Consider the following 12,633-nt stretch of genomic DNA (forward strand, 5'->3'; position numbering starts at 1 on the left):
CCTGCTTCCTTTCGCGCCGGGTCAAAGTTGACCTTCACAATGCTTTCTACTTCATCTTCAAGCCTCGCACCTTCTAAGCTAACCAACATGGCTTCAGACCGACAGCAGATACCGAGTCGCCGAGGATTCCTCCCGAACCCTCAAAAAGTAGCCGAATTTTTCGATCCTCTCAGACATCGTCGAGAAAACCCCCCCGAGATCGAGAAGCCTAGAACTTACAGACCCAGTCCTATCCAAACGGCCCTCGTCAATTCCCTCGCCAACCCAGGCCTCAATCACCACGGTCCCCTCTTCGGTACTAATGCTACTCAGCAACTGACCGCCTATCCTCAAGCTACCAACAACCCTCACACCTTCCACACCCAAGTTCCATTTGCGCATTCGCCGATTGCTCAAACTGAGCACCAGAAGGCCCAGAAAGCGCAGCATCTGACAGACGCCACGGTTAAGAAGGCCGGGGAGTCTTCTGGCTCAGTCAACACTGTTCACTCGCCTCACAGAGATCGAGAGCCCTTGCGTGGGATTTTGAAGAAAGGACCTGCCCTTTTCACGCGATCGTCGGGACCCACCAGCTCTTCTCTCTTCACACCGGCTGCAGCGAAGGTCAAGAGGTTGCGATTCCGTGCTCAAGCGCGCAGCGCAGGACTGGGCCCCTCAAAGAACCGGAAGTACAATAGGTTCCCTGCGGAGGATCCCTTCATTCGTCAGCCCCCTATCAAAGCGACACCCTTCCCAAAATCTCAACAGTCCGCATATCTCAGACCGGCAACTACTCTATGGAGACCTGCGCCGAAGGCTTTTGATTTCAGCGCGACTCTTCGGCACCAACCTACTCTACACAAGCCATCCCCAGCTTCTCACGTCGCTGCCTATCGAGCACGCCGCCGTAGATTGAAGGACCTCGTTATCCAGCGAGAGGGAAGAATCGATCTTTTTGGCCCGAAAGGTCCGATTCTCAAGCCAGCCCAAAGAATACAGGGCTTTCATACTACTATCGGAAGCGTCTCCACGAGAAAGTGCTCCCAACCATCTTCGAGCTTTCATCTCTGCAACTCTAACTCAGAAGCCGAGTCGGAGTCTGAGGATACTGAGTCCAGCTTGGAACCCGCTTCGGAATCCAGCTCGCCATCTGTGGTACCCCCGGGTGCTTGGTTCTTCAGCCCAGGCCAACGAACAACAATCATCACTCCCAACGAATCGACGCTCATAGAAGTGAACGACGGTTCAGCAACTCGAAGAATTTTTGTACGGGGGTCGTGCCAGAAGACGATCACAGTTCAATCTATCGAACAGGAATCACGAGCTCTGAACCAAGGCTCACCCAACACGACCCCGACACGAAAGCGACCAGCTGAGGACTCAGAGTTCGACCTCATTCTGGCGAATGCGACGGATGGGAAGGAGCCTCTGCAGGAGCCGCTCGCGAACGCTCGAGGCGCTGCCGTTCTGGACTCAAACGAAGAAGACGTACGTTGTCTGGTAATCTTACATCAGGGCAGGTGCTAATCGTGTGTGATAGAGACCTCGAGCTTATACGAATTGGCTCACCAATATCATGACATCAGTCCGTGGCACGGTCACAAAAGTCTCCAACAGCATTGTTGGCTACGGTTAGCTTGCTTCAAGAAGATAATCACGAGCCCATCTAATTCAGTCACAGTGTACCCCCGCAATAATCACCTCATCGCTGTAGAGCGGCTCTCCCGTGGTCAGCAGAATGGCAACACTGGCACGAAGCGCATCAGGTTGGAGGTTGTCGATGATTTTGCCGATGAGAGCTTCACTCCAAATGCGGAACCATCCAAAATCAACCTCGTTTGGGTAGATGAATCGACGCGAATCGCTTACTGGCATCACATAGCCCCTCTTGTCCGCACCTTGAGGAGTATCTGCCATCGAATCGAAAAGAGGCGATCGCAATCCAGGGAAGGGTCCCCTATCACTCGACTTGACGACCAAACCCAGGAGCAGCAGATCTACGTCCTAGGTCCATACCTTGATACTTTCCGACAGACTGCTTGGATAGTTGAGAGTGTCTACTCTCATACGTTCCTGGCAGGTTTGAAGACGAACTTCAAGGTCCCCCAGTCGGTCATGGACTACACTTTCAGCCCTGAAGAAAACTTTGCCATTACCGTGGCTCAGCGCTTATTCGAGCATTTCCCTGAAGAATGCAATCCTGTGCTGGTTGAGGCTGGCGTCTCACGCCGCATTATCAAAGGACTCAGCGCTGACTTAGCCGCTCTGGCTAGTCGAAAGCCAATGCCTGGACTCGTTCAACGGGCTGGTATAGTTGGCAAGGTCATGAAATTTTTTCGAGGGCGTGAGAGCTTCGGTATCGAGGTATCCGAGGACCCGATCTCGAGGATCGACATCGCAATGCCCGGTAGCTTTCCAGATTTCCAAACCAACAACGAAGTTTTGGTTGAGGCGGAACCTTCCATCAAGGCCCCAGATGAACGACAGATCCTGCCCGCCCAGGAAATCATAAAACCAGGAAGTTACTACCCTCCTGCAAGAACTACGGAAGCGTACACGTTTGTCAAAGACCAATTGGCCGACATCGCATCCCAACGCAGAGCTACGTACAAGAATGTACCCCCAGGCATTATATCAGACGACTTGGCCTGCAACCCAAGCCCCATCTCTGTCCTCAAAAGAGACAACCATTCACCTGCTTCACTGAAGCGACTCCAGAAGTCGAGAGGCCTCAAAAGGGTGCATTTCTCACCATCCGCGAAGCAACCTACCCCTTCACCGGCGAAATCAAGGGGCTTCCTCAGCCGAATTTTCGGCTCTCCTACCGTTTCCGGATCACCACTGGGACGACACGTTGTTGATGCCAGCCATCTGAGCGATTCTCAGGTTGACGGCTCGTCAGACGACCCTTACACTGCGATGCCGAATCGATACTCAGACGCCACTCCAAAATCTGACGATGTATCAGAAGAGAGCGATAGCGAGAAAATCGCGGCTCGCTGTCACCCCCAATTGCTGGAGCATCTCAACAAATCCTTGAATGACCTTGAAGCTAAGGGATTCTTCGCCAAGGATGAACCGCAAGACTTGCCGTCCAGCCCATCCAGCCTACTTACACCTCCGACCCTGGCAGGTCTAACCATCTCGGATGACAAAGAAGAGGAGCTTGAAGATTTGTCTCTCGCCCTGCAGCTATTGCTTGATGTCGACGAGGCACGCCGAAGAGAAGAAGAGGAGAAGAAAGCTAGACAGGCAAGAGAGGAGAGATTGTTGAAGACGGGTGGACTCCGCGCTCCTCAGAGACCTTTAGTCACCTCATTACCGGCTGAATGGGTTGAGAAGGTGCAAGCCACGATGCAAGCCAATCCCTCGCTGACACTCGCGACGACGGCTGAAAGCGTTCCCCTCAAGAAGCACGACTTCGCCATGGTAGTTCCACCAACTGTGTGGCTCAACGACGAGATTGTCAATGGCGCATTGCAATGGCTGGATCGATACGTCAATGTGGCTGCAGGCGCCGTAGACGTGAAGGCACCGAACAGAGTGTGCGTCGCCATGGGATCATTTTTCTACAAAAGACTGGAGGAGAATGGTGTTCAAAACACCGAACGAGCACTTCGCCGTTACGGAATCAACAAGAACAACTTTCTCAATCTGGAGACGATTCTCATGCCGATCTGTAAGAACAACCATTGGACATTGCTCGTCATCCGGCCCAAGAAGCGAACCGTATCGCATATGGATTCCTTCAACCCTGCGGGCTCATCCACGCATACTACTAGAGCCTTGAACTGGGTCCAGGCCTTCCTGGGTGGCGACTATAAGGCTAGCGAATGGAAAGTAGTCATTCATGAGGCTCCTATTCAGACCAATGGGTACGACTGTGGTGTCTTTACTATCACCAACGGAATGTGTCTTGCGCTTGGCCTCAATGCTATCGACGCCTACTCGGGCGAGGATTTACCAGAACAACGCCTGAGAATCGCTGGTATGCTTCTCAATAAAGGCTTCAGCGGCGAATTCGACCTCGCCGATCTATAAAACACCAATACACACCTTCCAAGCTTGCAGTACGTTTGGTGGACCCGAGGGCCCCAACGGACTTTAGGACCATCAAAGAATCATACTGTTGAGCAAAGCCGAAGCAGGATGATGGAAGGATGAGCATTGGCCTTTGGCTGGACACTCAAGCTAGGCTACTTTTCTATTGACATTACTATTTTTATTCGTGAGAGGGATGTGTGGTTTTCGGGTGGCTAGGCGTTGTCTAAAGATATTGGGAGTTTCGGATGGATACCACAGAAAAGCCAGGTGGATAGGCTTGTTGGAATTCTTTGTACAAGTGTTTGTTTGAATGTATGTCGGAACACCACCGTTTGTGCCTGACATCTCGGAAAGATAGATGGAAAGAGCACCCGTTTCAAGTTTGCACGAGACCTGATCACGAGAAAAGAGCAAACTAATACTGCGCTGTCCAGTGAAACTATGAATCCCTTCGCAGGCGCCCTGCGACGAGTTCATCCGCATCAACGACATGTGTAAGCCTCCGTCCCCTTGACTTGGCCGAAGTGCCTAGCCGGCTGGACTTTGCTTCAACCAAAATTTCAATCATCACATGGGTGTTCAAGATCGGGTCCAGGCAACTATGCGTTGCCGAAGGCGATGGGATGGATATCGTGACAGCTCGTTAGATGCAGTCCCACTCCATGGGACCACACAAAACCACACGCTTACTGTGTACCTACCTGCCTGTCTGCCTGCCTGAATCATTTTTGTCTCGTCAAAGTGACTGCCACCCCCAATGGCTCGGGTCCGGTGCCGGCCGCGTACAAGAACAACCTGTAGAGACTGTACGGATACACGACGTCCTCAAGCCATGGGCCCCTCCTCCTCCTTGCCGGTCTCTTGCCGGTTCCTTGCCGACATTGAACCACGCTATACCACTGCGGCAAGCTTCAAATCCATGACTGATCAAGGGCCAAGCAAGATGTCTACTTACAAGCCTGCGGGGGGACCGATTTTCCGATGGAGGCAAGCCTCCCCCCCCCCCCCGCGGTAGGCAGACCGAGCCAAAAAGTTGAACAAGTCCAAGTTTCAGGTGCGGGACGCCGGCGAGAATCCCTTCCGCGCCGGACTTGTGGGATGCTTGGTTTCCTTGGCTTTTCTCTGATCCAAGGTGTCATGAACTCATGGTTGGGGCATATCGTATCCCAATTCTACTCTTCTTCCACTCCCCCCCCCCCCCCTTTGGGCTGGATGGGCCCCCATCGCCGCCCGCCGCCGCAAGCTCACATGTCACGAGTAGTGTAGACTGCATTTTTACAAAACATTAACGTAACAGCATACAGTCGAGCACGTAGCGTAGCGGGGATGCAAAGGCCGGGAGTGTGAACGAGATTCTCCCAGAGAAGCCACTGGTATGGGGACCAGGGGAGCCTTGCCCACTTCGACGCGTTGTCGTTGGGGGCTCGACGGACTCTCTTCTCTTTTTTTTCTGGTCCTTGGAAGGGGCAAAGGTGTTTCCGGCGGTCAAACGCATGTGTGTTCCACGCTACCAAGGGTTATGGAGTGAGGCCAAGAGGCGGGCTGACAGCATTGACGCCAGAAGAATTCTCGTTGAGGGAAAAGAGAGAGAGACGGGGGAGAAATTGACGAGCGCCACCACCAAACTCCCACGACTCCGTAAAACGCCAGGGTCCAGCTCCCACGATCGACCCAGGGGTTTTGAGCTGTCCCGTCGATTTGACACAAGGTGAGTTAGTCGCCCAGGGGGGGCAAGCGGGCGGGAAGAAGGTGGGCACGGTTTCTCTTCTCAGCCAGCCCCATCTCCCTTCCGCTTTGCTCCTCGCGTGGACTCAAAAGGGTTTTTGAAGGGGTCCAGCGACTCAGGCGACTGCATTGTCGAGCGAATGGCGCTTCCGAGTGGCGAAAATCACCGAGATTTCGTGAGAAAGGGGGTTCGTTGAGAAATCTGTATACTCGGGTAGCACCCGTTTCTTCTTACGAGACAATTCTGGGTGAGCGGAAACCCCACGCCGTTTTGCGCGCATAGACTCCATCTGTCAAATCTTTGATGGCAAGAAAATTGGAACTCGGGGTTCGCCTTTTACGCTTTCTGGCAATATTTTCTGCCCGCCTTTGGCCCGCCAAAACAGAGCAATGAGACTGAAATTGGCGGCGCGGAGAGTCAAGTTACTGGCAAAATCAGCGATCGAATGCCAAGAGATTTTACTCGCCTCAGATGCGTGTGTCTGCTGCACGTGTCCAAGTAACATGGAACCCGAGTATCTGTATTCTCATCCTGTCTTGCTCTTCCGCGGTATCAGGGACGGGCGGCGGAGCCTGGGGATAGGGAGATCGACTTAAAGTTCCTGCCGATCGTTGACATTACGAACCCGGGCACGAGAGCAGGGTCCAGTATCCGTACAGTTGTATGTATTCTGCGTGTCTGTAGTCTGTACTTGGGCATGGAACGTGAGCGGGCCGTCAAGAGTCATGTCCCTCTGTGTAGGTGGCAGCCTGCCTCGAGAGCGGAATTTAGGGGCATGCTGCGCGGAATAAGCAATCCAAGTAAGTTTAGGAATTGGTCAGAGAGCGGCCTAGTGACTTCAGGTAGCAAGAAAGAAGTATGGGCATCCACATGTTGGCCATGAGATCGCACTATTGATCGATGAGGTTGTTTACGGTGGACGGATCCTCGACAAGCGACAGCTCCGGACGACCGCAGAAGGCGATAGCCGAAGACTGCTCAGACTCTCAAGATCCAGTCCCTGTACGGAGTACAGATGTCCATCCGACCTTACGCTAGTTGTGGAGATTAGGGGACTGATGGCCGGGCTGGTGGTGTTTCTAGATTTGTTGTCAATGCGGCCGTGAGATTGTGGGCAAAATTTGTATCCGCAGTGCTTCGGAGGAAGAGAATGTGTCAAGAGTCAGTCGAGGTCCACAGAAAGAACTGCTTGAGTAAAACGAGACCAAGACGTCTAGACCGATGATGACCTAGCAAGTGCGAATATCAACATATTGAGCCTAAAATGTCAAAAAGGAAACAGTATGTATGTTGAGATTGCACCCAAGGGTTTGGGAGCTATCGGGTTTCCTCCCAACAACGGATGTTGACCGTGTAGCGCCCAACGCCATTGCGATACTTGAATCGGCGGCGCGGCGCGACTCGGAGACGGTAACCTATTTGTTGGGTCGGCCGGCCGGGTTCGCCTGGGCATGTAGCCTCCCGTCGTCCTGCGGTAGAAGTTTAAATCGCAATGGGTGCGAAAGTCAGGGCGCATCAAGGGCACCTTCGGTCTTCCCACCGTTCTACGAAGCTGCGAAGGCTGGGGAATTGGGGCAGTTGAGGCCGGGCGTCTTCGTTGGAGCGGATGTCGGGCTCGGGAATGTGTGGGATAGACACGACAAGTATTCGTAGGCACCGTCTTTGCGGTGCGATTCGGGGTCCCGGCGACGCCGTCGGCGCTACGGAGATTTTTCGCATCGTTGGGTCCCTGCATCGTACCGTGGGCCATTCATCTGTTGTATTCGTACACCGCAATGCAACACGCTGCTGGAGCGTAGAACTGGGCTGACTATCTAGGGATCCTCACATACCAGTGTACGGACACACATTGTCTTATGCCATGCTTCAGGTGGTTAAAACCCAGGGAGAAGGACCCAGGTGCATGTGGCCGGCATGGTCCGGGATCAGGTGGTTTCGTGGCTGCGGTGTTGTAAGTGACAAAGAGGCTTCCAGAGTTCCATCAAGCATGCCTTGTCCTCTCTGCATCCAACCAAGTTCCCGGCACGGGCTCGATTGGCTGACTGCTCCAGCCTCCGTGCCTCCGTACAAGCATCCGGGATTGGGAAAGCGAATACTCCGTATCCATACGTGACTTGGAAGTCGTGGGCTGGCCTAGGTCTCCATGGTCTTCTGGGTCTCCAGCGAGGTTTGAACAAGATAACCCATGTCGGATGTCGTTCGTTGGGTGCTGCCGCTGCGTCGCCGTGGGCGCGTTAGTGTCAGACTTCAGTGCTGTGTTCCACCCGCAGCCGCCGACTAAGCAGAAGAAGTTCCTGTGGTTCCACCATGGTAAGGGCCAGGAAGCATGAGGTGCCGCGTGCGTTTGTTGGCGCTCCCACGGACGTAGATTTTGGGGCAGAAGAAGGATCGGGATCCAATTGATGGTTGCCAGTTTTGCCAGTTGGGACCAGCCATACTCCGTAAACATCACCGGAGATTGGAAAGTTGCTAGGACAAAGGGGGAAGGCTTCCAGAAGCAAACATTTTGCCACAATGGCTTCTCCCTCTTCCGCGATGCTTCCACGTCCATGCCGCTTCGGGTTTATTAGCAGGGACCAATCAGACGTGCAGACAGCCCAAGCCTGTTTTCATATTCTCAGCTTGCGAGCAAGGTTGAGGCGGGCGGTAGGTCGACAGGGCGCTTGGGCGACAACGAATGCCTATCAGCGAGAGGACGCGAAGAGTACCTAGATAGACTTTGGCTGCAGATTGCTATAGATTGGTGGCGTGGTGGGTGGGCAGTTGTTGGATGGAGATGTCTCTGCAGTCTGCTGTTTGCAAAAGAGGATTCGCACCGTAATTAGAACGCGGACGGCGTGGGCAGTTTTGAGAACCACGCAAGCCACGTACCTTTCGAGCTTCCCAAAATACTCCATACCGTTCGGGCTTCTAAGAATGTTCATGAAAAGCTCACAAAAGTAAATAACTTGAGCAAGTACGGATACCTATTGTACGAGTTGAAGGATTGCAGACTGAGGGAAGACACGTCAGATGGATAGGCAGGTACAGATTCTGGTAGCGCTCTTTCCTGCCTCAATAGATTCGATTCTTCATGGAAAGGGCAGGGCACTGAGGATGGCCATGAGTACTACTGTAAGGTACGTGTGTAGATAGGTACCTTGCGAAGTACAGCGGTAGGTGTGCATGCCTGCCGCCTGCCGCCTGCCGCCTGCGTGCATAGAATTTTCGCAGGAAGCTTCGCCGCGCATTCCTTCTTTTTTCCAGGTATGACGACATACCTTTGCATCTCTTGAGGCTTGACACGACCCTTTGTCAATTTTTCCACCTCACCCCCCACCCCCCTCCCTCATCCGAGATGTTGAAAAAACAAGACAAAAAAAGAAGCCTCAACTATTCGCATTCCAATAGCTGGGTTTTCGTATATGTTTTCATTCTGCATGAGCATTGCGCTTGCTGCTCACTCACCACTTCTTTCCCGCGTTACCTCCGGTGATCTGTGTCATCACCCAACACCACCTCTTCGGGCCCTCCCTGACCTTCTTCGTTCTAGATTTATTCCATCCGTTATCCTTGGGACTTTGGCCCGCTCTCGGGGATGCCACGGTATCTCCAGGCTTTAGCCCCTCTAAACAGTGTTTGCTGATCATCCCGGGGAAGAGCTCGGTAGCAGTTCATAGCTATCGATTGACATGATGTCTTTCCAATCTTGCGACACGAAGTTGATACATGAGAAGCCTTAGAAAATCATTCGAACCGAAGATTAATTGTCATGCCCTGATCCAAAAGTCCTCCCCACGCACGAGCAAAAGTGCCAAAAGGAATGACGAAGGGGCAGAAAAAGCCCAAAGTGCAGCAAGTTGGTGACTCTTCGCGAACATGGAGGCCCCAGCAACGGAATCGCCGTTAGACTGGGCCACAAGGACACTTGTGCCACGCAGCCTGGCCACCGTCCACACAACAAATCCGCATCTAATTCCCTCATGGCAATCAATCTACCTTGCACGGAGCATTCGTACGAGCACATGCCGCAAGACAATCTGGCTGTTTGCGAAAGAGAAAAAGAGCAAGAGGAGGGGCCGGCCCCATCCTTTTTGCGGAAGTAGAAGTTTGCACTTTCTTTCGTCTACGTCCGTACTCGTTAGGATAGCGTTCAAGAAGTTCGTTGACGTTTTCTTTCATTTCAACGGCGCGGCACACATCCCTGCCGCGAAGCAGCGGGAGAAATGTTCTGGGAATTGGGCCGACGCAGTCCGACAAGGCCATCCACATCAACGTGGAGGCTGGCACATGCATGGAAGCCTGGGGAGTGCGTGGGAGAGGAGCAAGGAATCAGTAATAATAAGAAAACTTCTGCAGCGCTTCGCTTCCTCAACCCGAGTGTCAGGCTGTCAGCATCAGGTCAGCGTCAATTGTCAGCGATCGTGATCGACCATTCCTTTGAGGTGGATAACTGGCTTCAACCCACGCTGCCAAGATTGGGTGGGCGGCCGTAACGAGCACCTAGACGGTAAGCCACGGATTAGCCGCATTCTATGGCCCGTAAAGCTAATTCGTCCCGTTGCCGCATACCACCTTGGGCATCGCAGTCAGGTAGTTCGTCTCTAGGTGTGGCATGGCTAAGATGTCAAGTTTGTGTAGACGGACGCCTTGGAAGCGTGACCGTCCGACGGTGGTAAGCCTCGTCGCAAACGGTCGGCAGAGCCTACACTATTGCCTTTGAGAACACAATTAAAGGACCCCGGATCTGCACGTGCGCTCAACCAGGCCAAATTCGGATGCAGCTGACCTTCAATATTGATAAGTCCAATCACATCACAGTTCACTCTGGAGCCTCCGGTAGACTGTGGTGAATGATGCGTGGTTAAATCCTCGATAGTATTGTTTGATCATCAGCCGACTGCTGGTTGCTTTGCTCATTATCCGTACTCAGAACCGGCCAAGAATAATCCGATATTCGAATAGCTGCATAAGAATCTCACGACACCAGATGCCATCATCATCCTGAGACAGCATGATCGGCCTGCGGAGTCAGGCAAACCAACCAAACCAGTCCATCTTGAATCAGGTGGAACCGAGCCATCGCCGGAGACGGAAGAATCGTGAGAAACGATCTCAATGTTTGATTGTTAGAATGTCTGAGACCATGTCTTGGCGAAGGAAGCCAGTTGATAACAACCCCCCCCCCCCCAAAAACCTTGTAGGCCCTGAGCAACCTGGCAACCAACCACGTTCAAGGGGGCGAGGAGGATCAAGGGAGAAAGAAGAAAGCACGAATCCACCGGGCCTGTCACGATGTCTCTGTCTCTCATCCTTCCCCTCTTATGTATCCCGCATCATCGCAATGGATCGGCCGCCACGCATTTTACTCCTTTTCGCAACCGGAACGGCTGCAACTGCAACCCTCCCAGCGCGCGTTGCGTAAGGTAGCACGACACAACGGCCAACGACTCTCTCGTTAGATATCAGAGCCCGCAACCGGGCGTGCCGTACGGATGCCCGCAGAACCTCCCCTACATGAAGATTTTGGAGGGGTGGACAGGGCAACGGTTCCGAATGTATACATATCACAACGCACCCCGAATCACACGTGTGCTTCCCTGGCACGCCGGGGAAACCCGTGGAAGCCAAGCAATGGGATTTCCGGGGGACAGGAATAAATTGGTTGTCTACTCCAGATTATCAAGTCACGCATGCCGTGAATCTCAAGTCGGAACTGGCACGTTGAGACATTTGAAAGCCAAGTCGGGGCAGGCGGCCGGGCACCATACCTAGCCCGCTCCGTGACATCTGGGTTGTATTAGCATCACGGGTATCAAAGCATATACCACACGAAGTCTGCACCCACAACACTCACTAGCTTATGTGCCAATGTTCATGCCGGCTGCTCTCTCAAGGAACGGAACGGGGGCCAAACTTGCATTCTGCACTTGCGTTAATGAGAGTGTGGATGGCGGATGGTTAGGTACCTCAAGCCCCAGATCGACACTATCAAGCCTTGCCATCAGCCACACATACCTATCCGTCAAAGGTTGCGTAACCTTGTTTGATTGCGACCAGCAACCGACAACTCGCACACGCCATACGCCTCCGGGAACAAACCAGCACTTGCCATACCATGTGCTCTTATTCCCGGGGCAGATGTACCTAGACTGAACCAACGAAAGCTTCCCCCAATGTGGCAGAGAAGTGTCGGCATCCCACACGATACATCTGTCTCTCCGTGTTTGTTACCTAGCTTTATGCCCCTAGTCTCTGTTCCCTCAATACCGCTTAGTGTTTCTCTTGTTTAATACTCGATATCTTGGCTCGGCAGCCGGCGGACTTTATCGCAACCTTAACCCAAAGACAATGTGTACGTAAACTTTCAAGGTAGCGTATGGTAGACGGATGTGCGAGCCCGAAGCATGGTCAAGCGGATGGGGCGCCGCGGGGGGGAACGAGTCGGCTTGCGGCGGCAGAGGCGGACTGGGGGGAGCAGGGAGGGGGCGGCCAAGGGTTGTGCTAAGCCGGACTGGTCGTCCCGTAGCCCACATGAACCGCACTCTACGTAGTCTTGGTAACGAATTCGTTCAACTTGCAGACAAAAACGACGTGAGGGGCTCTCGCTCGTCTGATGATCCGGCGACAATGATTTCATTACCATCTCTTCTTCCAGGTCCAGACTTCCAGAGGGTAGGTAAGCGCTCTCGGGTTGACATCCGGCGGATGGGGGCGGAGAAGAAACATACCTTGCGCAACTTTCTAGAAGGTTTCCGTTGGAGGTGAGCATGAGGTCATACGAGGGGGGAATTAGACTGGACGACATGAAGAACAAAAAACAACAAAAAACGAAAATAGAAGTTGAGACATTTGCTGAATGCATGTCTGCCCCCATTCTACCTCACCGTGCTCACTCACGTCCT

General features: G+C 53.1%; 3 protein-coding genes across 3 annotated transcripts; 1 reads left to right on the plus strand and 2 right to left on the minus strand.

The window, feature by feature from the left end:
* Positions 1-87: 87 nt before the first annotated feature.
* On the plus strand, positions 88-4,020 carry CTAM01_07943 (Ulp1 protease family protein; the record flags this gene model as incomplete). Its single annotated transcript, XM_060523964.1, has 3 exons — positions 88-1,467; positions 1,520-1,610; positions 1,661-4,020. The coding sequence occupies 3 exons, from the start codon at positions 88-90 to the stop codon at positions 4,018-4,020; spliced, it is 3,831 nt and encodes a 1,276-aa protein (XP_060381419.1).
* Positions 4,021-4,170: 150 nt separating this feature from the next.
* CTAM01_07944 (uncharacterized protein) lies at positions 4,171-4,368 on the minus strand (the record flags this gene model as incomplete). Its single annotated transcript, XM_060523965.1, has 1 exon — positions 4,171-4,368. The coding sequence occupies one exon, from the start codon at positions 4,366-4,368 to the stop codon at positions 4,171-4,173; it is 198 nt and encodes a 65-aa protein (XP_060381420.1).
* Positions 4,369-7,016: 2,648 nt separating this feature from the next.
* Positions 7,017-7,499, minus strand: CTAM01_07945 (uncharacterized protein; the record flags this gene model as incomplete). The annotated part of the gene is made up of 1 exon (XM_060523966.1): positions 7,017-7,499. The coding sequence occupies one exon, from the start codon at positions 7,497-7,499 to the stop codon at positions 7,017-7,019; it is 483 nt and encodes a 160-aa protein (XP_060381421.1).
* Between the last annotated feature and the right edge of the window lie 5,134 nt (positions 7,500-12,633).

This window comes from Colletotrichum tamarilloi (assembly GCF_030869305.1).
Source record: "Colletotrichum tamarilloi strain Tom-12 chromosome Unknown Scaffold_26.1, whole genome shotgun sequence".
Classification (NCBI taxonomy): Eukaryota; Fungi; Ascomycota; class Sordariomycetes; order Glomerellales; family Glomerellaceae; genus Colletotrichum; species Colletotrichum tamarilloi.